The sequence below is a fragment of the Salvelinus alpinus genome, chromosome 31 (assembly GCF_045679555.1).
Source record: "Salvelinus alpinus chromosome 31, SLU_Salpinus.1, whole genome shotgun sequence".
NCBI lineage: Eukaryota > Metazoa > Chordata > Actinopteri > Salmoniformes > Salmonidae > Salvelinus > Salvelinus alpinus.
Genome location: NC_092116.1, coordinates 25,102,593 through 25,130,222, shown reverse-complemented (window position 1 = coordinate 25,130,222; position 27,630 = coordinate 25,102,593). Strand labels below are relative to the sequence as shown.

Here is a 27,630-nt window from a genome sequence, read left to right as displayed (position 1 = left end):
TACTGAACCATATTCGGTGGGGGTTACACCCTACAGGAGGATGGGTAATGTAACCTATACTGAACCATATTGGGTGGGGGTTACACCCTACAGGAGGATGGGTAATGTAACCTATACTGAACCATATTGGGTGGGGATACACCCTACAGGAGGATGGGTAATGTAACCTATACTGAACCATATTGGGTGGGGGGTACACCCTACAGGAGGATGGGTAATGTAACCTATACTGAACCATATTGGGTGGGGATACACCCTACAGGAGGATGGGTAATGTAACCTATACTGAACCATATTGGGTGGGGGGTACACCCTACAGGAGGATGGGTAATGTAACCTATACTGAACCATATTGGGTGGGGGTTACACCCTACAGGAGGATGGGTAAGGTAGCCTATACTGAACCATGCTGGGTGTCTGTGGCTCAAAGTTCAGAATCAGTGCCAAACTAACAGAGGAAAACATATCTCTCTCTCTCTGTTGCTCTTTTTTCTCTCTTTTTCAGCCGCTGGCTCGCTCCACATGACCCCATCATACACACACAAACACACACGCACAGTTGTCCCGTGGGTGTGCTGTAACAGTGCCAGGCAAACCTACTGATGTTCTATAGAGGGTGTACTCCTCTGAGTCCTCCTTTCTCCTTCCCCCATCCCTGCCTTCATCAATTTCCCACTCTCCCCCTCTCTCTATCCCTCTCTATCTCTTTCCCTTTCCATCTCTCGATCTCTCTACCGATTTTTCCTTGAGCGGATGGTCGGGGGACTCGGAACATAGTTATAAATAATTTGTACACTGCAAATTGACCGCAAGAATCCCAAACAGATACAGTATTTGGCAAAAACAGAATAATTTCAAACCTTGATCAGATATGCATCTTTATTTATGCGTGGGAATACTTGGGAATACATGTCCTAAATTAAAATAACTTTGAGCTCATTTCCTGGTCATTTTACAGTATTTTATCCCAAAAAATTAACAAACTTGTGGGGCCACCCTGCTCTATTTACTTTCTCCTTCCCTCTGTCGATCCTCTGTCTCTCCTCCCTTCTGTCTCTCCTCTGTTTCTCCTCTGTCTCTCCTCCGCTCTGTCTCTCCTCCCCTCTGTCTCTACCATGTCTCTCCTTCCTTCTGTCTCTACCTTGTCTCTCCTCCCCTCTGTCTCTCCTCTCCTCTGTCTCTCGTCTCCTCTGTCTCTACCTTGTCTCTCCTCCCCTCTGTCTCTCCTCTCCTCTGTCTCTCGTCTCCTCTATCTCTACCTTGTCTCTCCTCCCCTCTGTCTCTCCTCTCCTCTGTCTCTCGTCTCCTCTGTCTCTCCTCTCCTCTGTCTCTCCTCCCCTCTGTCTCTCCTTTGTCTCTCCTCTCCTCTGTCTCTCGTCTCCTCTGTCTCTCCTCTACCTCTCCTCTCCTCTGTCTCTCCTTTGTCTCTCCTCCCCTCTGTCTCTCCTCCCCTCTCCTCTCCTCTGTCTCTCGTCTCCTCTGTCTCCCCTGTGTCTCTCCTCTGTCTCTCCTCCCCTCTATCTCCTCCCCTCTGTCCCTCATCTGTCTCTACTCCCCACTGTCTCTCTTCTGTCTCTCCTCTGTCTTTCCTCCCCTCTGTCTCTACTCTGTCCCCTCTGTCTCTCCTCTCCTCTGTCTCTCCTTTGCCTCCTATCTGTTTCCCCTCTGTCTCTCCGACCCTCTGTATTCCCTCTGTCTCTACTCTGTCCCCTCTGTCTCACCTCCCCTCTGTCTAACCTCTGTCTCTCCTCCCCTCAGTCTTCCCTCTGTCTCTTTTCTGTCCCCTCTGTCTCACCTCTCCTCTGTCTCTCCTTTGTCTCCCCTCTGTCTCGCCTCTCCTCTGTTTCTCTTCTCCTCTGTCTCTCCTCTCCTCTGTTTCTCCTCCCCTCTGTCTCTCCTCTCCTCCCCTCAGTCTCACCTCTCCTCCACTCAGTCTCGCCTCTCCTCTCCTCTGTTTCTCCTCCCCTCTGTCTCTCCTCTCCTCTCTCTCTCCTCCCCTCTGTCTCTCCTCTCCTCAGTCTCGCCTCTCCTCCCCTCTGTCTCTCCTCTGTCTCTCTTCTGTCTCTCCTCTGTCTTTCCTCCCCTCTGTCTCTACTCTGTCCCCTCTGTCTCTCCTCTGTCTCTCCTTTGCCTCCTATCTGTTTCCCCTCTGTCTCTCCGACCCTCTGTCTTCCCTCTGTCTCTACTCTGTCCCCTCTGTCTCACCTCCCCTCTGTCTAACCTCTGTCTCTCCTCCCCTCAGTCTTCCCTCTGTCTCTTTTCTGTCCCCTCTGTCTCACCTCTCCTCTGTCTCTCCTTTGTCTCCCCTCTGTCTCGCCTCTCCTCTGTTTCTCCTCTCCTCTGTCTCTCCTCTCCTCTGTTTCTCCTCCCCTCTGTCTCTCCTCTCCTCCCCTCAGTCTCACCTCTCCTCCACTCAGTCTCGCCTCTCCTCTCCTCTGTTTCTCCTCCCCTCTGTCTCTCCTCTCCTCTGTCTCTCCTCCCCTCTGTCTCTCCTCTCCTCCCCTCAGTCTCACCTCTCCTCTCCTCTCCTCTGTTTCTCCTCCCCTCTGTCTCTCCTCTCCTCTGTCTCTCCTCCCCTCTGTCTCTCCTCCCCTCTGTCTCTCCTCTCCTCCCCTCAGTCTCGCCTCTCCTCCCCTGTCTCGCCTCTCCTCCCCTCAGTCTCGCCTCTTCTCCCCTCTGCCTCGCCTCACCTCTCCTCTCCTCCCCATACCTTCTTCTCCTCCCCCTCCTCCTACCCCTCCTCCTCCCTCCCTCTTGCTCTCTCCCTGTCCCCTATTCCCCTCCACTCCCCTTTCCTAAAGCAACTGTTTAAATGTAAACCGCCCATTACCCGTCCATTACCAAATCCTACCCTATTGCCTACATAGTGCACTACCTATAGGGCTTTAGTCAACAGTAGGGCATTATATAAGGAATAGGGTGCCATTTGGGACATATCCAGTCTTATTTCAACCCTTACCTACCAGGGGTTGGCCACTCATAAAAACACACCAGGACCCCCTTCTTAACCTATAACCTCTGACCCCATAGAACTGACTAGAATGTCTACTGCTTCATTTTCACCCTACGTCTGTGTAAAAAGAACAGGCACAGGCGCACACACACACACACACACACACACACACACACACACACACACACACACACACACACACACACACACACACACACACACACACACACACACACACACACACACACACACACACACACACACACACACACACACACCACACTCACACACACACACCACACGTGTCTCCATTGACCCTGGTTTAAAGCTAGCACTGTAAGGTCCTTCTCTCAAGGTCAACTGCTCGCCTGCCATAGGATAAGAAAGGAGTATGTAGGTGTAAAACATGATCATTAATTAGTGTCGTGGTTACGCCCGTAGGTATATAAGATAAGCTTACTTGACATCTTTAATCTGCACATGGTTCTATTCTTATCAAATCAATATAATAACTGACTGACTGCACTTAATGGAAGAGTCTATACGTGTGTGACATGGCAATTAGCTATAGATACAGCTATGGGTGCAGCTTAGCCCACATCTAACATCCACACAAGCATTGGTATTTTTATTTGTTTTTACATCGTCTTAAATGCATATACCAGTAACCTTGAACACAAATTGTAAAAAAAAAATATATATATATACTGTGTTTATTGTGAAATATTTGTAGTGAAAATATACATCTTTTTTTATTCACTCATTGATACTAGTTACTAAAAGGGTATTATAAAAAATACTGGTTGTGTATTATAATAGTATTATAAAGCTAATAGTAGTTGACTTTAACAGTTTAATATATATAATAGGAGGGTATATATTCCAATATACTAGTAACTATATTATATAGCTAATCATGTTGTATTTTAACAGTTTAATTACCTGACAAGAGAACGAGTAGAATCAGGATTATCTTAAGACAATGTGTGTTCAGTGGAGTGTTTAACATCATGACCACTGGTTTCCCTCAGCCCCTTTGTGTTGGAGCAGATATGTGTGTCACTCTCTATCGTTCATCTGAATACACACACACACACACACACACACACACACACACACACACACACACACACACACACACACACACACACACACACACACACACACACACACACGCACGCAGACACACACGCACGCAGACACACACACACACACACACACACACACACACACACGCAGACACACACACACACACACACGCACACACACACAAACTGGCCTCTCACACGATCCCAGTAAGTGGAATGTCCCCTTTAAGTGCAGAGAGGCGAATGGAGAAACTTCGTCTCCTCCCCTCGTCGACGTAACACTGCTTATCAACCTATCAGCAAGCTAACCCCGCCCCCACAGCCAGGAAGCAAGCAGCTCTGGTGACTAAGTGCCGATCCGAGACTAGATAGATACTAGACTCGGTATCATTACGACGAATACTGCAATAGAAACGATGAACTTGCCTGATACTTGAAGGGAATATACAATTAGCTTTATCTTGGCTGCAGTAGCCCTTTCATTTGATACCTGTCGTTTTCTGTTCTCAACACCAATTTACCAGACAAAGACTGTGGGGAGACATTCATCCTTTTCCCCCCTCAAAGGTTGTCTTTAAACCTTTCTGGTTTTTTTTTAAGAACCTTGTTGGTTTGATATTTTTGGCAGTAGTGGACTGATATACCGAACAGCAAAGTGGATTTAACGGGACCGTCGCCGCTGTCCACCTTATCTCCAAGATGCTAATGGTGTCTCCGCGTTTACCAGTCGACACACCTCGCATGGAGCCCGTAGTAAGTTAACGACCTTTTCATTCTATCCTTCTAATGAGCACGAGCGCTAATTTGAACTGGCTGCGGTGAGAGGCTCGAGAGCTTCTGTCTGTGTAGCCTAATGTGCAGTCAGTCAGTCAGTGTGCGTGAGTGAGTGATAGTGGTTAGATGTTAATTCATTGATGGGAGAGGCTATTTACTACACATGATGCCCAAATTCCTTTCTTGTAGCGAGACTATAGTTTCAAGTTTTATTTGTCACATGCACAAGTACATTGAAATGCTTAACTTGCAAGCTGTACAGTGCAGTATGCAATGTGTGTTTGTGTGTGTGTGTGTGTCCATATGTTGCTGTTTAATTAAATAGGTGTTTAGGCTATTCAGTGATGGCATTTATAATAGCCAAAGTTAAAGAGACTGCTTGCCTCTGTCGCTGTCTCTGTGTGTGTTTTGTGACACACTGTGTAAGCGCCCTGACATAGAAATGAAATCACTAGCCTACATTTGGTTAGACCGGATTGATCTCCTAGTGACCACAGAGATTAAACGGCTATTGGTGAGGCTTCAGAGGCTATATGAAAAGCCTGAACATTAGCCTACAGTAAAGATTAACCCTTATCCTAGGTATGTCTCCCTTACGCGCACGAAACACCAGTCGCTCTCTAGCCTATAATTCCGTGGAAATTCCGTGACTAGACTGTAGCCTAATGTTATCGGATGTTGTGGTTTCTCGGGTTTGCGTTAAAATTGCAACAAAATAACAATTTCAGAACTAGAGCGTCTGGCGAGAGAGCGAGGACCGCGGTCGACTCGCTTCTTGAAACGATTTAATTCAATACACTTACTAGAAATAATAGCATAATAGCATATACATTACGTTACTATAACAACTCTACACGGACGGATCTGCTGTGTCTGACTGCTCTTGCTGCTCGGTTCCAGCACCTCTGAAAAGGCTTCTTCCCCTTTTGAAGGAAACAACCTTTTGTGTTCTCATGCTTGGCTGAACGCACTGAGCAGCGAGCGACGCAGCCACAGTCTAGGCTAAACTCCCGTGTCGCTGTCCTCTCTCTCTCGCTCTCTCTCTCCGTGAAAGTCAAGCCCCTGCCTCTCTCTCGCGAGCACCAGCATGTGGTCTCCTTGTAGGAATTAAAGCCCATTTATATGGCTTCTGAATCGGCCTGGCAGTCAGCGGGCTACCGGTCTGTAACAAAAGAGCAGCTCAGAGCGTTGCTTTGGTGTAGGAGAGGCTATTTTAATATTACGCTACAGGGCTACTATAGCCTATTAATGATAATGCTAATGTGTGTGTCTCGCTCTCTTGCTCTCTCTCGCTCTCAGTGTCACGTGGTTTTTGAAACAATAATGTGAATTGGAGGGTGGAAAACGATTTATGCACCAGATCAGATTGATGGTTGCTTGATGGCTGCGTATGATAACACGTTGACACAGATAAATGGTGTGTGTATGAGAGAGAGGGAGACATATATCCTAGGAAATAGAGGAGATACATAGTTTATGGTTTTAGACAAGCGGCTAGCTACCATTGTGTCCCGAATGGTACTCTATTCCCTAAGGGCCCTGGTCAAAAGTAGTGCCCTAAATAGGGTGCGATTTGGGACATAGCTGTGACTGGCTGAGCGGGGGATTAAAGGCGACTGCTAGAATACACAATGAGATTAAACACACGCCCTGTCATCCATCAGCTTTGTGTGTGTGTGTGTGTGTGTGTGTGTGTCTGGGGAGAGCGACGACACAACACCTAGGCCTAACCCAAGAGCTATTCCTGACCTGGAGTTCAACTGGCTCAATTCACCAGTGGCTTCAGATACTGATGTCTATCACAACGTCTGAATTTGATTCTAGCGTGTGTCCCAATCATTTCTCCTTCTTCCTGAAGTGTGCACTCGCTCACTACCCCCCACAAAATGTAAAAGCATTGGACTGGTGTCGGCCTGGGATAAAGAGACATTTTCCATATACCGGTCCTTTCTTTTTAAATCCATGAATTGAACACTTCAGGAAGAAAGGAGATCTTATTGAGATACCGTCTTGGCTGTGCTGTAGTAAGGGTTATTTCTCTTGATTAGTTATCAAAACATGCTGACGTTCCATTTTTGTGCCATTGGACGGATCAATGATGGTTTCGGCTCAATTAAACTAAATGGTGAAATGAAAGCAAGCAGTTATAATGGTGATTTAAGAGACTATGCCACCACAGCTCACTCTCTCTCTCCTCTTTCTCTCTCCTCTTTCTCTCTCCTCTTTCTCTCTCCTCGCTCTCTCTCCTCTTTCTCTCTCCTCTTTCTCTGTCCTCGCTCTCTCTCCTCGCTCTCTCTCCTCTTTCTCTCTCCGCTTTCTCTCTCCTCGCTCTCTCCTCTTTCTCTCTCCTCTTTCTCTCCTCTTTCTCTCTCCTCTTTCCCTCTCCTCTTTCTCTCTCCTCTTTCTCTCTCCTCTTTCTCTCTCCTCTTTCTCTCTCCTCTTTCCCTCTCCTCTTTCTCTCTCCTCTTTCTCTCTCCTCTTTCTCTCTCCTCTTTCTCTCTCCTCTTTCTCTCCGCTTTCTCTCTCCGCTTTCTCTCTCCGCTTTCTCTCTCCTCTTTCTCTCTCCTCGCTCTCTCCTCTTTCTCTATCCTCTTTCTCTCTCCTCTGTCCCTCTCCTCTTTCTCTCTCCGCTTTCTCTCTCCTCTTTCTCTCTCCTCTTTCTCTCTCCTCGCTCTCTCCTCTTTCTCTCCTCTTTCTCTCCTCTTTCTCTCTGCTCTTTTGCTCTCATCTTTCTCTCTCCTCTTTCTCTCTCTTTCTCTCTCCTCTTTCTCTCTCCTCTCTCTCCTCTTTCCCTCTCCTCTTTCTCTCTCCTCTTTCTCTCTCCTCTTTCTCTCTCCTCTTTCCTCTTTCTCTCTCCTCTTTCTCTCTCCTCTTTCCTCTTTCTCTCTCCTCGCTCTCTCTCCTCGCTCTCTCTCCTCTTTCTCTCTCCTCACTCTCTCTCCTCTTTCTCTCTCCTCTTTCTCTCTCCTCTTTCTCTCTCCTCTTTCTCTCTCCACTTTCTCTCTCCTCTTTCTCTCTCCACTTTCTCTCTCCTCTTTCTCTCTCCTCTTTCTCTCTCCTCTTTCTCTCTCCTCTTTCCCTCTCCTCTTTCCCTCTCCTCTTTCTCTCTCCTCTTTCTCTCTCCTCTTTCGCTCTCCTCTTTCTCTCTCCTCTTTCCCTCTCCTCTTTCTCTCTCCTCTTTCTCTCTCCTCTTTCGCTCTCCTCTTTCTCTCTCCTCTTTCTCTCTCCTCTTTCCCTCTCCTCTTTCGCTCTCCTCTTTCGCTCTCCTCTTTCTCTCTCCTCTTTCTCTCTCCTCTTTCTCGCTCCTCGCTCTCTCTCCTCTTTCTCTCTCCTCTTTCCTCTTTCTCTCTCCTCGCTCTCTCTCCTCGCTCTCTCTCCTCTTTCTCTCTCCTCTTTCTCTCTCCTCTTTCTCTCTCCTCTTTCTCTCTCCTCTTTCTCTCTCCACTTTCTCTCTCCTCTTTCTCTCTCCTCTTTCTCTCTCCTCTTTCCCTCTCCTCTTTCTCTCTCCTCTTTCTCTCTCCTCTTTCTCTCTCCTCTTTCGCTCTCCTCTTTCTCTCTCCTCTTTCTCTCTCCTCTTTCTCTCTCCTCTTTCTCTCTCCTCTTTCCTTCTCCTCTTTCTCTCTCCTCTTTCGCTCTCCTCTTTCTCTCTCCTCTTTCTCTCTCCTCTTTCTCGCTCCTCGCTCTCTCTCCTCTTTCTCTCTCCTCTTTCCTCTTTCTCTCTCCTCGCTCTCTCTCCTCGCTCTCTCTCCTCTTTCTCTCTCCTCTTTCTCTCCTCTTTCTCTCTCCTCGCTCTCTCTCCTCTTTCTCTCTCCTCGCTCTCTCTCCTCGCTCTCGCTACTTGGCTTGACACAGAATTTGGTTAAATACATTTCAGAGTGAGAGCTACTTTTTCCATAGATAGTCTAGGCTGGTTATTTTCCATTGTTACTTGATTGCTCAGTCTTTCCCCTGTGACCATGTCCCCCACCTCTCTCTCAATTTCAATTCAAGGGGCTTTATTGGCATGGCAAACATACAGTACCAGTCAAAAGTTTGGACACACCTACTCATTCAAAGGTTTTTCTTTATTTTGACTATTTTCTACATTGTAGAATAATAGTGAAGACATCGACATTATGAAATAACACATGGAATCCCGTAGTAAACATCAAAATATCAAAGTAGCCACCCTTTGCCTTGATGACAGCTTTGCTCACTCTTGGCATTCTCTCAACCAGCTTCATGAAGTAGTCACATGGAATGCATTTCAGTTAACAGGCTGGTAAAAGTTAATTTGTGGAATTTCTTTCCTTCTTAATGTGTTTGAGCCAATCAATTGTGTTGTGACAAGGTAGGGGTAGTATACAGACGATAGCCCTATTTGGTAACAGACAAAGTCCATATTATGGCAGGAACAGCTCAAATAAGCAAAGAGAAACGACAGTCCATCATTACTTTAAGAGATGAAGGTCAGTCAATGCGGAAATTTCAGGAACTTTGAAAGTTTCTTCAAGTGCAGTCGTAAAAACCATCATGTGCTGTGATGAAACTGTCTCTCATGAGGACCGCCACAGGAAAGGAAGACGCAGAGTTACCTCTGCTGCAGAGGATAAGTTCATTAGAGTTACAGTGGCTTGCGAAAGTATTCACCCCCCTTGGCATTTTTCCTATTTTGTTGCCTTACAACCTGGAATTCAAATGGATTTTTGGGGGGTTTGTATAATTGGATTTACACAACATGCCTATCACTTTGAAGATGCAAAATATTTTTTATTGTGAAACAAACAAGAAATATGACAAAAAAACTGAACTTGACAGTGCATAACTATTCACCCCCCCCAAAGTCAATACTTTGTAGAGCCACCTTTTGCAGCAATTACAGCTGCAAGTTTCTTGGGGTATGTCTCTATAAGCTTGGCACATCTAGCCACTGGGATTTTTGCCCATTCTTCAAGACAAAACTGCTCCAGCTCCTTCAAGTTGGATGGGTTCTGCTGGTGTACAGCAATCTTTAAGTCATACCACAGATTCTCAATTGGATTGAAGTCTAGGCTTTGACTAGGCGAGACATTTAAATGTTTCCCCTTAAACCACTCGAGTGTTGCATTAGTAGTATGCTTAGGGTCATTGTCCTGCTGGAAGGTGATCTTCCATCCTAGTCTCAAATCTCTGGAAGACTGAAACAGGTTTCCCCCAAGAATTTCCCTGTATTTAGCGCCATCCATCATTCCTTCAATTCTGACCAGTTTCCCACTCCCTGCCGATGAAAAACATCCCCACATCATGATGCTACCACCACCATGCTTCACTGTGGGGATGGTGTTCTCGGGGTGATGAGGTGTTGGGTTTGCGCCAGACATAGCGTTTTCCTTGATGGCCAAAAAGCTCAATTTGACCAAAAGTCTCATCTGACCAGAGTACCTTCTTCCATACGTTTGGGGAGTCTCCCACATGCCTTTTGGCGAACACCAAACGTGTTTGCTTATTTTTTTCTTTAAGCAATGTTTTTTTTCTGGCCACTCTTCCATAAAGCCCAGCTCTGTGGAGTGTACGGCTTAAAGTGGTCCTACGGACAGATACTCCAATCTCCACTGTGGAGCTTTGCAGCTCCTTCAGGGTTATCTTTAGTTATCTCAACATCAACTGTTCAGAGGAGACTGCGTGAATCAGGCCTTCATGGTCGAATTGCTGCAAAGAAACCACTACTAAAGGACACCAATAATAAGAAGAGACTTGCTTGGGCCAAGAAACAAGCTCAATGGACATTGGACTGGTGGAAATCTGTTCTTTGGTCTGATGAGTCCAAATTTGAGATTTTTGGTTCCAACCGCCATGTCTTTGTGAGATGCAGAGTAAGTGAACTTGAGATGCAAAGTAGGCGAATGGATGATCTCTGCATGTGTGGTTCCCACTGTGAAGCATGGGGGAGGAGGTGTGACGGTGTGGGGGTGCTTTGCTGGTGACACTGTCTGTGATTTATTTAGAATTCAAGGCACACTTAACCAGCATGGCTACCACAGCATTCTGCAGCGATACGCCATCCCATCTGGTTTGCCCTTAGTGGGACTATCATTTGTGTTTCAACAGGACAATGACCCAACACACCTTCAGGCTGTGTATGGTCTATTTTACCAAGAAGGAGAGTGATGGAGTGCTGCATCAGATGACCTGTCCTCCACAATCACCCGACTTCAACCCAATTGAGATGGTTTGGGATGAGTTGTACCGCAGAGTGAAGGAAAAGCAGCCAACAAGTGCTCAGCATATGTGGGAACTCCTTCAAGACTTTTGAAAAAGCATTCCAGGTGAAGCTGGTTGAGAGAATGCCAAGTCTGCAAAGTCTGCAAAGCTGTCATCAAGGCAAAGGGTGGCTACTTTGAAGAATCTAAAATCTAAAATATATTTTGATTTGTTTAACACTTTTTTGGTTACTACATGATTCAATATGTGTTATTTCATAATTTTGATGTCTTCACAATTATTCTACAATGTAGAAAATATTAAAAATAAAGAAAAACCCTTGAATTAGTAGGTGTGTCCAAACTTTTGACTGGTACTGTATGTTTACATTGCTTAAGCAAGTGAAATAGATTTTAAAAAATAAAAGTGAAATAAACAATAAAAATTTACATTAAACATTACATTCCAAAGGAATAGAGACATTTCAAATGTCATATAATAACAGGTTACAAATCTTGCTGCTGCTGCTCTCTCTCTCTCTCTCTCTCTCTCTCTCTCTCTGTCTCTCTCTCTCTCTCTCTCTCTCTGTCTCTCTCTTTGTCTCTCTCTGTCTGTCTCTGTCTCTCTCTGTGTCTCTCTCTGTCTGTCTCTCTCTCTCTCTCTCTCTCTCTCTCTCTCTCTCTCTCTCTCTCTCTCTCTCTCTCTCTCTCTCTCTCTCTCTCTCTCTCTCTCAATTCAATTCAATTCAATTCAAGGGGCTTTATTGGCATGGGAAACATGTGTTAACATTGCCAAAGCAAGTGAGGTAGATAATACACAAAAGTGAAATAAACAATACAAATTAACAGTAAACATTACACATACAGAAGTTTCAAAACAAGAAAGACATTACAAATGTTATATTATATATACACAGTGTTGTAACAATGTACAAATGGTTAAAGCACACAAGTTAAAATAAATAAGCATAAATATGGGTTGTATTTACAATGGTGTTTGTTCTTCACTGGTTGCCCTTTTCTTGTGGCAACAGGTCACAAATCTTGCTGCTGTGAGTGAGATCTCTCTCTCTCTCTACTGCTAGCAGAGCTCTCTCTCAATTCAATTCAATTCAAGGGGCTTTATTGGCATGGGAAACATGTGTTAACATTGCCAAAGCAAGTGATGTAGATAATACACAAAAGTGAAATAAACAATACAAATTAACAGTAAACATTACACATACAGAAGTTTCAAAACAAGAAAGACATTACAAATGTCATATTATATATATACAGTGTTGTAACAATGTACAAATGGTTAAAGCACACAAGTTAAAATAAATAAGCATAAATATGGGTTGTATTTACAATGGTGTTTGTTCTTCACTGGTTGCCCTTTTCTTGTGGCAACAGGTCACAAATCTTGCTGCTGTGATGGCACACTGTGGAATTTCACCCAGTAGATATGGGAGTTTATCAAAATTGGATTTGTTTTCAAATTCTTTGTGGATCTGTGTAATCTGAGGGAAATATGTCTCTCTAATATGGTCATACATTGGGCAGGAGGTTAGGAAGTGCAGCTCAGTTTCCACCTCATTTTGTGGGCAGTGAGCACATAGCCTGTCTTCTCTTGAGAGCCATGTCTGCCTACGGCGGCCTTTCTCAATAGCAAGGCTATGCTCACTGAGTCTGTACATAGTCAAAGCTTTCCTTAAGTTTGGGTCAGTCACAGTGGTCAGGTATTCTGCCACTGTGTACTCTCTGTTTAGGTCCAAATAGCATTCTAGTTTGCTCTGTTTTTTTGTTAATTCTTTCCAATGTGTCAAGTAATTATCTTTTTGTTTTCTCATGATTTGGTTGGGTCTAATTGTGCTGTTGTCCTGGGGCTCTGTGGGGTGTGTTTGTGTTTGTGAACAGAGCCCTAGGACCAGCTTGCTTAGGGGACTCTTCTCCAGGTTCATCTCTCTGTAGGTGATCTCTCTCTCTCTACTGGTAGCAGAGCTCTCTCTCTCTACTGCTAGCAGAGCTCTCTCTCTCTCTCTCCACTGCTAGCAGAGCTCTCTCTCTCTACTGCTAGCAGAGCTCTCTCTCTCTCTTTCTCTACTGCTAGCAGAGCTCTCTCTCTCTCTTTCTCTACTGCTAGCAGAGCTCTCTCTCTCTCTCCTGCTAGCAGAGCTCTCTCTCTCTCTACTGCTAGCAGAGCTCTCTCTCTCTCTCCTGCTAGCAGAGCTCTCTCTCTCTCTCCTGGTAGCAGAGCTGTCTGTCTCTCTCTCTCTGTCTCTCTCTCTCTCTCTCTCTCTCTCTCTCTCTCTCTCTCTCTCTCTCTCTCTCTCTCTCTCTCTCTCTCTCTCTCTCTCTCTCTCTGTCTCTCTCTCTCTGTCTCTCTCTCTCGGTCTCTCTCTTTGTCTCTCTCTGTCTGTCTCTGTCTCTCTCTGTGTCTCTCTCTGTCTGTCTGTCTGTCTCTCTCTCTCTCTCTCTCTCTCTCTCTCTCTCTCTCTCTCTCTCTCTCTCTCTCTCTCTCTCTCTCTCTCTCTCTCTGTCTCTCTCTCTCTGTCTCTCTCTCTCGGTCTCTCTCTCCCTCTCTCTCTCTCTCTCTCTCTCTCTGTTTCTAATTAGCTCTATAGAGGAAAGGATAACAACTTGTATGTAGTTCCAATCTCAGGATTCAGAGGCCATTTCCCAAATGGCAGCCTATTCCCTGCATAGTGCACGACTTGGGACCCTATGGGCCATTATCTAAAGTAGTGCACTAGGTAGGGAATAAGGTGCCATTTTGGGAGATAACCAGAGTATGTGCACAAACCAGACAGATGCATGGTGGGCCAATTATGCATTTTGTGATCTAACGGATTGGAATGCTGAATACGGCAGGGTGAAGTGGAGTTTGAGAATGGACCTAGGAATGCATAGAAACAGACACAAGAATGCGCCCATAATATTTCCTCTAATCAGAACTATGATATCTCCTTTAGTCAGTCAGAACTATGATATCTCCTCTAGTCAGTCAGAACTATGATATCTCCTCTAGTCAGAACTATGATATCTCCTCTAGTCAGTCAGAACTATGATATCTCCTCTAGTCAGTCAGAACTATGATATCTCCTCTAGTCAGTCAGAACTATGATATCTCCTCTAGTCAGTCAGAACTATGATATCTCCTCTAGTCAGAACTATGATATCTCCTCTAGTCAGAACTATGATATCTCCTCTAGTCAGAACTATGATATCTCCTCTAGTCAGAACTATGATATCTCCTCTAGTCAGAACCATGATATCTCCTCTAGTCAGAACCATGATATCTCTTCTAGTCAGAACCATGATATCTCTTCTATCTGTGTGTGTGTTTGTGTGTCATCAATGTGTTCTCCTCTCCAGTTTGACCTAGTGACCTCTGTCATTATCCACTAATGGTGTTAAACGACCATTGACAGACACACACACAGACACACACACACACACACACACACACATGTTTCAGCTGAACATGAGACCATTGGTAGTGTCTCTTAGGTGTATAGAGAGACTGGAATGCTATTTGGCTCTAAACAGAGAGTACACAGTGGCAGAATACCTGACCACTGTGACTGACCCAAAATTAAGGAAATCTTTGACTATGTATAGACTCAGTGAGCATAGCCTTGCTATTGAGAAAGGCCGCCGTAGGCAGACCTGGCTCTCAAGAGAAGACAGGCTATGTGCACACTGCCCACAAAATGAGGTGGAAACTGAGCTGCACTTCCTACCCTCCTGACAAATGTATGACCTTATTAGAGACACACATTTTCCATCAGATTAGAAAACAAACCTAATATTGACAAACTCCCATATCTACTGGGTGAAATACCACAGTGTGCCACCACAGCATTGTGCATCACTCAGGAGCCATAACCAATATGACCAATATATATTGTCCTGCTAATAACAGGGTTAATAATATATCTGTGAGAATATCCAACGGGCTTTTATATCACTCTAAATTAATAATAATAATAATAATCGCTTTGTTTAAAAAATAAAAATATTTTGGACAATATTTTGTTTTCAAATAACGTAAAATGAGCGAGAAAAAGGCCATTCTTGAACATGGGGTGAGACATTGTTACTCATTTTTAATTAAAGCCAGTTGGTTATTTAGAATGATTTATACCTGTTTTTAGAGGGAGAGAAACCAAAAACCTACAGTCATCTCATGGGTGTCCCAGTCCAGCCCACCACGGGTATTGAACCAGCATCTTACACTGCTGTCCAGTGTCTTAGACTGTTGTGCCACTCAGGCGCTGTACAACGTGACTGGTCGGGAGAGGCCTACAGTACTACAGTAAGATCAAAATAATCCTAACAAAATAAAATAATAAAAACCTTAGTGTAACAACAGTTTTAGTAAGTAATACTGAAGTCGTGCACAATTATCAGTTTCTATTTAGGTTCATGTCGCCCATTCATTGTCAGAGACACAGTAGGACCCAAAAGCATAATCAGTGCTCTAACTCCCCCTTGTGGTGGTTTGGAGCAATGAAGTGGTGACGCAGGGTACCGTACTAAACCACAAATTACCTCTAAATCCCAAAGCATAATCACTAAACTTTTAGTGGAGCAACCACTGTAGGCTGTCTTGACTAGGCTGTTGTAGGATACAGTCTTGACTAGGCTGTTGTAGGATACAGTCTTGACTAGGCTGTTGTAGGATACAGTCTTGACTAGGCTGTTGTAGGATACAGTCTTGACTAGGTTGTTGTAGGATACAGTCTTGACTAGGCTGTTGTAGGATACAGCCTTGACTAGGCTGTTGTAGGATACAGTCTTGACTAGGCTGTTGTAGGATACAGTCTTGACTAGGCTGTTGTAGGATACAGTCTTACCTAGGCTGTTGTAGGATACAGTCTTGACTAGGCTGTTGTAGAATACAGTCTTGACTAGGCTGTTGTAGGATACAGTCTTGACTAGGCTGTTGTAGGATACAGCCTTGACTAGGCTGTTGTAGGATACAGTCTTGACTAGGCTGTTGTAGGATACAGTCTTGACTAGGTTGTTGTAGGATACAGTCTTGACTAGGCTGTTGTAGGATACAGTCTTGACTAGGCTGTTGTAGGATACAGTCTTGACTAGGCTGTTGTAGGATACAGTCTTGACTAGGCTGTTGTAGGATACAGTCTTGACTAGGCTGTTGTAGGATACAGTCTTGACTAGGCTGTTGTAGGATTGTCATGTTTTGTCTTTGATCATCATGTCTTGTCCCTGTGCTTCCCTCTGCTGGTCTTATTAGGTTCTTTCCCTCTTTCTATCCCTCTCTCTCCCCCTTCCTCTCTCCCTCTCTCGCTCTCTCTCTCTATCGTTCCGTTCCTGCTCCCAGCTGTTTCTCATTCTCCTAACGACCTCATTTACTCTTTCACACCTGTCCCCTATTTTGCCCTCTGATTAGAGTCCCTATTTCTCCCTCTGTTTTCCGCTTCTGTCCTTGTCGGATTCTTGTTTGATGTTTGCTGTTCTGTGTCCTTGTTCCGCCCTGTCGTGTTTTTGCCTTCTTCAGATGCTGCGTGTGAGCAGGTGTCTATGTCAGCTACGGCCTGTGCCTTCCTGAAGCGACCTGCAGTCTGTGGTCGCGTCTCCAGTCGTTCCTCTCTACTGACGAGAGGATTTCAGTTTCCTGTTTTGGATTTACCTATGATAATTTCCAGGAGAATCATTGTTTGTTTAAGCCTGGAATAAAGACTCTGTTTCTTTAAGTCGCTTTTGGGTCCTCATTCACCAGCATAACAAGGATACAGTCTTGACTAGGCTGTTGTAGGATACAGCCTTGACTAGGCTGTTGTAGGATACAGTCTTGACTAGGCTGTTGTAGGATACAGTCTTGACTAGGCTGTTGTAGGATACAGTCTTGACTAGGCTGTTGTAGGATACAGTCTTGACTAGGCTGTTGTAGGATACAGTCTTGACTAGGCTGTTGTAGGATACAGTCTTGACTAGGCTGTTGTAGGATACAGCCTTGACTAGGCTGTTGTAGGATACAGCCTTGACTAGGCTGTTGTAGGATACAGCCTTGACTAGGCTGTTGTAGGATACAGTCTTGACTAGGCTGTTGTAGGATACAGTCTTGACTAGGCTGTTGTAGGATACAGTCTTGACTAGGCTGTTGTAGGATACAGTCTTGACTAGGCTGTTGTAGGATACAGCCTTGACTAGGCTGTTGTAGGATACAGTCTTGACTAGGCTGTTGTAGGATACAGTCTTGACTAGGCTGTTGTAGGATACAGTCTTGACTAGGCTGTTGTAGGATACAGTCTTGACTAGGCTGTTGTAGCAGTGTACCATATCGTTACCCATGGCGATAGGCATTCCCCACTGGCCCAGCTGCTGGATCTTTCTGTTTGTCTCAATTTAAGCTGATCCACAGCCAAATAAGTAAAACACTTTAAAGTATATTATTATAGAGTCCTCCTCCCAGGAGTGTGTGTGTGTGTGTGTGTGTGTGTGTGTGTGTGTGTGTGTGTGTGTGTGTGTGTGTGTGTGTGTGTGTGTGTGTGTGTGTGTGTGTGTGTGTGTGTGTGTGTGTGTGTGTGTGTGTGTGTGCTCCTTCAGATCTAGTATGTTGAGTACATTCGTTGCCAACGGTTTCTCAGTCAAAGGCTACCTCCCAAATGGCACACTATTCCCTACATAGTGCACTACTTTTAAAAAGTTCCCTATGGGCGCTGGTCATAAGTAGTGCACTATGTAGGGAATAGGGTGCCATTTGGGATGTAACCAACGTAATGTGAGTCTCTGTCTGGACCGAACCCACCCGAGCGAGCACAACACCACTGTCGGGAAAAGAACGTTCTGTTAACCAAAACAACTCCAGAGAGAGGGAGAATAAAGAGGGGAAGACTTCTCTTTCATCTGACCGACAGTCTCTGACGATGAGATCACTGGAGTAATTGTGTTAGGAGAGCAAGAAGGAATTCAACGTTGAAGTGTAACACACACACACACACACACACACACACACACACACACACACACACACACACACACACACACACACACACACACACACACACACACACACACACACACACACACACACACACACACACTTAACTCAGAAGTGGCTTTGATTGTTAAAAGGAAAGTCTGAGTCTTTGATGCCTCACCTCTTAGTGCTCTCTCTCTCTCCACACAGACATTCTCTGTACACGTAGAAGGACCTTGTCATTTAGAACTGCAGTGTGTTATGTTATGATGGTGATGATTATTTTTTAAATGGCACGTAAGAAGGGTTGAAAAAGGGGGATGAAATTCTGCTGATCTCTGTGTCATATGGTGACTCCCCAAGAGAGATGGAGAGGGGGATGATGGTAGAGGATGGGATGGCCTTGAGATGGAGATGGAGAGGGGGATGACAGTAGAAGATGGGATGGCCTTGAGATGGAGATGGAGAGGGGGATGACTGTAGAGGATGGGATGGCCTTGAGATGGAGATGGAGAGGGGGATAACGGTAGAGGATGGGATGGCCTTGAGATGGAGATGGAGATGGAGAGGGGGATGACTGTAGAGGATGGGATGGCCTTGAGATGGAGATGGAGAGGGGGATGACGGTAGAGGATGGGATGGCCTTGAGATGGAGATGGAGATGGAGAGGGGGATGACTGTAGAGGATGGGATGGCCTTGAGATGGAGATGGAGAGGGGGATGATGGTAGAGGATGGGATGGCCTTGAGATGGAGATGGAGATGGAGAGGGGGATAACGGTAGAGGATGGGATGGCCTTGAGATGGAGATGGAGAGGGGGATGACTGTAGAGGATGGGATGGCCTTGAGATGGAGATGGAGAGGGGGATGACTGTAGAGGATGGGATGGCCTTGAGATGGAGATGGAGATGGAGAGGGGGATAACGGTAGAGGATGGGATGGCCTTGAGATGGAGATGGAGAGGGGGATGACTGTAGAGGATGGGAGGGCCTTGAGATGGAGATGGAGAGGGGGATGACTGTAGAGGATGGGATGGCCTTGAGATGGAGATGGAGAGGGGGATGACTGTAGAGGATGGGAGGGCCTTGAGATGGAGATGGAGAGGGGGATGATGGTAGAGGATGGGATGGCCTTGAGATGGAGATGGAGATGGAGAGGGGGATGACTGTAGAGGATGGGATGGCCTTGAGATGGAGATGGAGAGGGGGATGACCGTAGAGGATGGGATGGCCTTGAGATGGAGATGGAGAGGGGGATGATGGTAGAGGATGGGATGGCCTTGAGATGGAGATGGAGAGGGGGATGACGGTAGAGGATGGGATGGCCTTGAGATGGAGATGGAGAGGGGGATGACGGTAGAGGATGGGATGGCCTTGAGATGGAGATGGAGAGGGGGACGTGGTAGAGGATGGGATGGCCTTGAGATGGAGATGGAGAGGGGGATGACTGTAGAGGATGGGATGGCCTTGAGATGGAGATGGAGAGGGGGATGACTGTAGAGGATGGGATGGCCTTGAGATGCCTTGAGATGGAGATGGAGAGGGAGAGGGGGATAACGGTAGAGGATGGGATGGCCTTGAGATGGAGATGGAGATGGAGAGGGGGATGACTGTAGAGGATGGGATGGCCTTGAGATGGAGATGGAGAGGGGGATGATGGTAGAGGATGGGATGGCCTTGAGATGGAGAGGGAGAGGGGGATGATGGTAGAGGATGGGATGGCCTTGAGATGGAGAGGGAGAGGGGGATGATGGTAGAGGATGGGATGGCCTTGAGATGGAGATGGAGAGGGGGATGACTGTAGAGGATGGGATGGCCTTGAGATGGAGATGGAGAGGGGGATGACTGTAGAGGATGGGATGGCCTTGAGATGGAGATGGAGAGGGGGATGACTGTAGAGGATGGGATGGCCTTGAGATGGAGATGGAGAGGGAGAGGGGGATGACTGTAGAGGATGGGATGGCCTTGAGATGGAGATGGAGAGGGGGATGACGGTAGAGGATGGGATGGCCTTGAGATGGAGAGGGAGAGGGGGATGATGGTAGAGGATGGGATGGCCTTGAGATGGAGAGGGAGAGGGGGATGACTGTAGAGGATGGGATGGCCTTGAGATGGAGAGGGAGAGGGGGATGATGGTAGAGGATGGGATGGCCTTGAGATGGAGATGGAGAGGGGGATGACTGTAGAGGATGGGATGGCCTTGATGGAGATGGAGATGGAGAGGGGGATGACTGTAGAGGATGGGATGGCCTTGAGATGGAGATGGAGAGGGGGATGACTGTAGAGGATGGGATGGCCTTGAGATGGAGATGGAGAGGGGGATGATGGTAGAGGATGGGATGGCCTTGAGATGGAGATGGAGAGGGGGATGATGGTAGAGGATGGGATGGCCTTGAGATGGAGATGGAGGTGGAGAGGGGGATGACGGTAGAGGATGGGATGGCCTTGAGATGTGCTTGAGAGAACCAGCTTCTCTCTTTCAGTTGTTATGAAAGAACCAGTGAAACTATGGACGGGAGACTTTGGTGTCTAGGGCAATGAGGCTTTTATCTAGTTCCCCAGAGTACTGGACAGTGGGGCAGGCCCACTGCTTTTGTCATTTTTTAGTTAAGTGTTGGAAAGACAGGGGGGGGTGAGTTAAAGTTAGCGGGCTAGAACACATGCTGACTCTGGCATACACACGTGCCTGGGTCAATGGCTGTAACCGGCAGTTCTGAGCAGATGTGGTCACCTCTAACCCCCCTGCTGCCTTTGGCTCAGTCTGTTGAGGGAAAACTCAGGGTTCGTCTGAAATGGCACTCTTTTCGCCAACTCAAAAGTAGTGCACTAGATGGGGAAGAGGGTGCCATTTCAGACGCGCCCTCAGTCTTCCTGCGTGTAGAAACACTCACCATTCTAGTATAGTCTGCTACTCACTGTTTTGCTCCTGAAATCTCCTCCTGCTTTCACTGTGGTTCAATGACCCAATACCGGAGGGAACGGGGGAGGGAGAAAAGGAGAGACAAACAGGAAGAGAGAGAGAGAAAAACAAAGAAAGAGAGCATGAGGTAAGAGAATGGTAGTCGAGAGAAAAACAGGGAGAGAAGGAGGGAGGGAGGGAGGGAGACAGAGGGAGAGAGAGAGACAGAGAGAGAGACAGACAGAGAGAGAGACAGACAGAGAGAGGGGGAGGGAGGGAGGGACATAGAGGGAGGGAGAGAGAGACACAGAGGGACGGAGGGAGAGAGAGACACAGAGAGAGGGAGGGAGGGAGAAAAAGAGAGTGGGAGGGAGAGAAAAACAGGGGGAGAGAGAGACAGAGAGAGGGAGAGGGAAACAGGGGGAGGAGAGAGACAGAGAGAGGGAGGGAGAGAGAGACAGACAGAGAGAGAGCAAGGGAGAGAGAGACAGAGAGAGAGGGAGGGAGAGAGAGACATAGAGAGAGCGAGGGGGGAGAGAGACACAGAGAGAGGGAGGGGGAGAGACATAGAGAGAGGGAGGGAGAGATAGAGAGAGAGAGAGAGACATAGAGAGAGAGAGAGACATAGAGAGAGGGAGGGAGAGAGAGAGGGAGGGAGAGAGAGAGAGAGAGAGAGAGACATAGAGAGAGGGAGAGAGACATAGAGAGAGAGAGAGAGAGAGAGACATAGAGAGAGGGAGACATAGAGAGAGGGAGGTAGAGAGAGAGAGAGAGAGACATAGAGAGAGGGAGAGAGAGAGACAAACAGAGAGAGGGAGGGGGGGGCAAGTGCGTCAGTCTGACTATCAGACAACCATGCTGGAAATAGGAGTGTTGCCTAGGGATGAAAAACAAATAGGACACACACACACACACACACACACACACACACACACACACACACACACACACACACACACACACACACACACACACACACACACACACACACACACACACACACACACACACACACACACACACACATAGGTCTGGTGTACCGCATATTATTATATTCCGGTATTGAGGCACCGACCGGTTCGGGTTTTTACTTTACCTTGTATAACGGTATTCCAGTGTTTGGTTTGTTAAATGTTGTTATGCCACTCTGCCGCGTGTAATGTCCGTTTGCTACTTGAGTCATCCTTCTCTCTCCCTTTCTCCTTTCACACATACCCAGCCCTGCCCCGTCACTCAATGAGTTTCTGATCTACCACAAGTCATAACCACTTGTTTTTCACTCACAGTGACGGTCTGCTTGGAGACAACAGTGCTGCTTTCCACTTTGCTTCTTAATATAAATCAACAAGCGTTCTAAAATTACACTCTTCGTTTGTGGATCTTATGTCTCCAAGCAGCTCATTTGTCTTTTCTTAGCAAGTTGTGGCTAAAATAAATTGTGCTGATGCTATTCGCTAGTTAGCTAGCTAGCTACAGTGGGGAGAACAAGTATTTGATACACTGCCGATTTTGCAGGTTTTCCTACTTACAAAGCATGTAGAGGTCTGTCATTTTTATCATAGGTACACTTCAACTGTGAGAGACGGAATCTAAAACAAAAATCCAGAAAATCACATTGTATGATTTTTAAGTAATTAATTTGCATTTTATTGCATGACATAAGTATTTGATCACCTACCAACCAGTAAGAATTCCGGCTCTCACAGACCTGTTAGTTTTTCTTTAAGAAGCCCTCCTGTTCTCCACTCATTACCTGTATTAACTGCACCTGTTTGAACTCGTTACCTGTATAAAAGACACCTGTCCACACACTCAATCAAACAGACTCCAACCTCTCCACAATGGCCAAGACCAGAGAGCTGTGTAAGGACATCAGGGATAAGATTGTAGACCTGTACAAGGCTGGGATGGGCTACAGGACAATAGGCAAGCAGCTTGGTGAGAAGGCAACAACTGTTGGCACAATTATTAGAAAATGGAAGAAGTTCAAGATGACGGTCAATCACTCTCGGTCTGGGGCTCCATGCAAGATCTCACCTCGTGGGGCATCAATGATCATGAGGAATGTGAGGGATCAGCCCAGAACTACACGGCAGGACCTGGTCAATGACCTGAAGAGAGCTGGGACCACAGTCTCAAAGAAAACCATTAGTAACACACTACGCCGTCATGGATTAAAATCCTGCAGCGCACGCAAGGTCCCCCTGCTCAAGCCAGCGCATGTCCAGGCCCGTCTGAAGTTTGCCAATGACCATCTGGATGATCCAGAGGAGGAATGGGAGAAGGTCATGTGGTCTGATGAGACAAAAATAGAGCTTTTTGCTCTAAACTCCACTCGCCGTGTTTGGAGGAATAGAAGGATGAGTACAACCCCAAGAACACCATCCCAACCGTGAAGCATGGAGGTGGAAACATCATTCTTTGGGGATGCTTTTCTGCAAAGGGGACAGGACGACTGCACCGTATTGAGGGGAGGATGGATGGGGCCATGTATCGCGAGATCTTGGCCAACAACCTCCTTCCCTCAGTAAGAGCATTGAAGATGGGTCGTGGCTGGGTCTTCCAGCATGACAACGACACGAAGCACACAGCCATGGCAACTAAGGAGTGGCTCCGTAAGAAGCATCTCAAGGTCCTGGAGTGGCCTAGCCAGTCTCCAGACCTGAACCCAATAGAAAATCTTTGGAGGGAGCTGAAAGTCCGTATTGCCCAGCGACAGCCCCGAAACCTGAAGGATCTGGAGAAGATCTGTAGGGAGGAGTGGGCCAAAATCCCTGCTGCAGTGTGTGCAAACCTAGTCAAGAACTACAGGAAACGTATGATCTCTGTAATTGCAAACAAAGGTTTCTGTACCAAATATTAAGTTCTGCTTTTCTGATGTATCAAATACTTATGTCATGCAATAAAATGCAAATTAATTACTTAAAAATCATACAATGTGATTTTCTGGATTTTTGTTTTAGATTCCGTCTCTCATAGTTGAAGTGTACCTATGATAAAAATTACAGACCTCTACATGCTTTGTAAGTAGGAAAACCTGCAAAATCGTCAGTGTATCAAATACTTGTTCTCCCCACTGTATATGTAGCTGGTCAGAGCAAATGTAGCTAGCCACAGTGGGTATCAGAAGTATTCACCCCTTGAATGTTTCCACATTTTGTTGCGTTACAAAGTGGGATTGAAATGGGTTTAGTTGTAATTTATTTTGTAATTGATCTTCACAAAATACTGTAAAGTAAAATGAATTAGTACAAATGAAATAACTAAAATATACAGTGGCAAGAAAAAGTATGTGAACCCTTTGGAATTACCTGGTTTTCTGCAGAAATTAGTCATGAAATTTGATCTGATCTTCAAGTCACTACAATAGGCAAACACAGTTTGCTTAAACTAATTACACACAAATTATTGTATTTGTCTTGTCTATATTGAATATGTCATTTAAACATTCACAGTGTAGGTTGGAAAATGCTAGGCTCCTGACTTTTCCAAAAGCTAATTGGAGTCAGGAGTCAGCTAGCCTGGAGTCGAATCAATGAGACGAGATTGGAGATGTTGGTTAGAGTTGCCCTGCCCTATAACAAACACTCATAACATTTGAGTTTGCTTTTCAGAATAAGAATTGTTGACTTGCATAAAGCTGGAAAGGGTTACAAAAGTATCTCTAAAAGCCTTGATGTTCATCAGTCCACAGTAAAACAATTGTCTATAAATGGAGAAAGTTCAGCACTGTTGCTACTCTCCCTAGGACTGGCCGTCCTACAAAGATGACTGCAAGAGCACAGTGCAGAATGCTCAATGAGGTTAAGAAGATTCCTAGAGTGTCAGCTAAAGACTTACAGAAATATCTGGAACATGCTAAGAACTCTGTTGACGAGTCTACGATACGTAAAACACTAAACAATAATGGTGTTCATGGGAGGACACCACGGAAGAAGCCACTGCTGTCCAAGTTCGCAAAAGAGCACCTGGATGTTCCACAGCGCTTCTGGCAAAATATTCTGTGTACAGGTGAAACTACAGTTGAGTTGTTTGGAAGGAACACACAACACTATGTGGAGAAAGAAAAAGGCACAGTACACCAACATCAAAACCTCATCCCAACTGTAAAGTATGGTGGAGACGGGGCATCATGGTTTGGGGCTGATTTGCTGCCTCAGGGCCTGGACAGCTTGCTATCATCGATGGAAAAATTAATTCCCAAGTTTATCAAGACATTTTGCAGGAGAATGTAAGGCTATCTGTCTGCCAATTCAAGCTCAACAAAAGTTGGGTGATGCAACAGGACAGCGACCCAAAACACAGAAGTAAATCAACAACAGAATGGCTTCAACAGAAGAAAATACATCTTCTGTAGTGGCCCAGTCAGAGTCCTGACCTCAACCCGATTTTAAAATGCTGTGGCATGACCTCGAGTGTGGTTCACACCAGACATCCTAAGAATATTGCTGAACTGAAACAGTTTTGTAAAGGGGAATGGTCCAAAATTCCTCCTGACCGTAGTGCAGGTCTGATCCTCAACTACAGAACACGGTTGGTTGAGGTTATTGCTGCCAAAAGATGGTCAACCAGTTATTCAATCCAAGAGTTCACATACTTTTTCCACCCTACACTCTGAATGTTTACGGTGTGTTCGATAAAGACATGAAAACGTATAATTGTTTGTGTTATTAGATTAAACAGACTGTGTTTGTCTATTGTTGTGACTTAGATGAAGATCAGATCAAATTTTATGACCAATTTATGTAGAAATCCAGGTAATTCCAAAGGGTCCACATACTTTTTCTTGCCACTGTATTTGTTGCATAAGTATTCAGCACCCTTGTTTAGGCAATCCTAAATTAGTTCAGGAATACAATTTGTCTTAACAAATCACATAAGTTACATAGACTCACTCTGTGTGAAATAATAAGGGTTGACATGATTTTGGAATGACTACCCCTTCCTCTGTCCCCCATACATAGAACACCTGTAAGGTCCCTTAGTCAAGTATTGAATTTCAAGCACAGATTCAATTCAACTACAAAGACCAGGGAGCTTTTGGAAAGCCTCATAAAGAAGGGCAGTGATTGGTAGATGGGTAACAATAACAAATCAGACATTGAATATCTCTTTAAGACAATTTAATAATGATGATGTATTCAAATGTTAGCAATTTTTTTCTTCCACTTTGACATTACAGTAATTTGTGTAGATTGTAGTTTTTTTATTTTTTTACAATGAAATCCATTTTAATCAGAATTTGAAACACCTTACCCTTACCTACAATAAAATGTGAAGAAGTCCAAGGGGGTGAATAGTTATAATACCCACTGTCATCCAGCCTGGTACCAGAGTTGGTGTTGGTCTAGATTAGCATGTTGTTGGTGCAACAATATTTTCTAAATCAGAGAGGAATAGGCAACGCACGAATATGTTAGCTACATCAAAGCTACATCAAGTAAGATAACATCTAATTAGGGTCCACTGGGAAACACTGACCAACACTTTGGTTCCTACCCTGTCACAATAACTCCTCGCTGGCCTTTTCAGTCGTTGTCATGTCAAACAACTATATTCTAACTTTTGGTTGAAGTTTGATAGAACAGTATAAAACAATCAGAGTGGAGAAAGACCCATTACAAACACTGTGTTGCCAGTCATGCACTACTCAGAAAACAAATGTAGAACATTTTTAAATACCGTCAGAAAATGGGATATTTGGTTATATCGCCCAGCCCCAACACACGCACGCACGCGCGCACGCACGCAACGCAGACAGACAGACAGACAGACAGACAGACAGACAGACGTGTGTGTGTGTGTTGTGTGTGTGATGTGTGTGTTTGTATGTGTGCGTTTGTATGTGTGCGTTTGTATGTGTGCGTTTGTATGTGTGTGTTTGTATGTGTGCGTTTGTATGTGTGTGTTTGTATGTGTGCGTTTGTGTGTGTTTGTATGTGTGCGTTTGTGTGTGTTTGTATGTGTGTGTTTGTTTGTGTGTGTATGTGTGTGTTTGTATGTGTGTGTTTGTGTGTATGTGTTTGTGTGTATGTGTTTGTAGGTGTTTGTATGTGTGTTTGTGTGTATGTGTGTGTTTGTGTGTATGTATGTGTGTTTATGTGTTTGTATGTGTTTGTGTTTGTATGTGTTTGTGTGTGTTTGTGTGTATGTGTGTGTTTGTGTGTATGTGTGTGTGTGTGTGTGTGTGTGTGTGTGTGTGTGTGTGTGTGTGTTTAATTCCAGTGTTACAGGGCTGTGATGAAACTCTCTGCAACAGCCTGTAGTAGACTGAGAATGGAGAGAATGGTAACAGACAATAATAGAAAGAGCAAAAGAATGAAGAAGGAGAGAAATAGGGAAGGAATAGAGGTGTGTGTGTGTGTGTGTGTGTGTGTGTGTGTGTGTGTGTGTGTGTGTGTGTGTGTGTGTGTGTGTGTGTGTGTGTGTGTGTGGTTGCGCGTGCGTGCGTGCGTGTGTGTGTGCGCGTGTGTGTGCGTGTGTGTGCGTGTGTGTGCGTGTGTGTGTGCGTGCGTGTGTGTGTGCGCGTGTGTGTGTGTCTCCAGGGTGATCTCTCTGAGGCCTATCCAAATGGAAGAGCTGTACATTATTAATGTGTAGATAGGGATGGATGGGGAGACATTTGATTGATTGATTTATTTATAAACAAAGACACAGTACACAGTATTTATAGATCCTGCTGCTTTCAAATACAATGATTGGAATGGTGTGTGTGTCTTTTAATAGTCCTGAGGCAGGTTCATTCCTATACCAGATAGAGAACAGCACAGGGTGGATATTCTAACCAGGTTTCCATTGTTTTAATAGTCCTGAGGCTAGTTCATTCCT

General features: G+C 45.4%; 1 protein-coding gene across 2 annotated transcripts in view; it reads left to right on the top strand.

Moving 5' to 3' along the window:
- Positions 1 to 4,363: 4,363 nt before the first annotated feature.
- The window catches only part of LOC139561920 (mastermind-like domain-containing protein 1), a 184,439-nt gene continuing 161,172 nt past the window's right edge, over positions 4,364 to 27,630 (top strand). For both annotated transcript variants that reach the window (XM_071379353.1, XM_071379352.1), the window contains exon 1: positions 4,364 to 4,794. In XM_071379353.1, the coding sequence (XP_071235454.1) occupies positions 4,741 to 4,794 (54 nt within the window). In that variant the 5' untranslated portion in view covers positions 4,364 to 4,740. The remainder of the gene's footprint in view (positions 4,795 to 27,630) is intronic.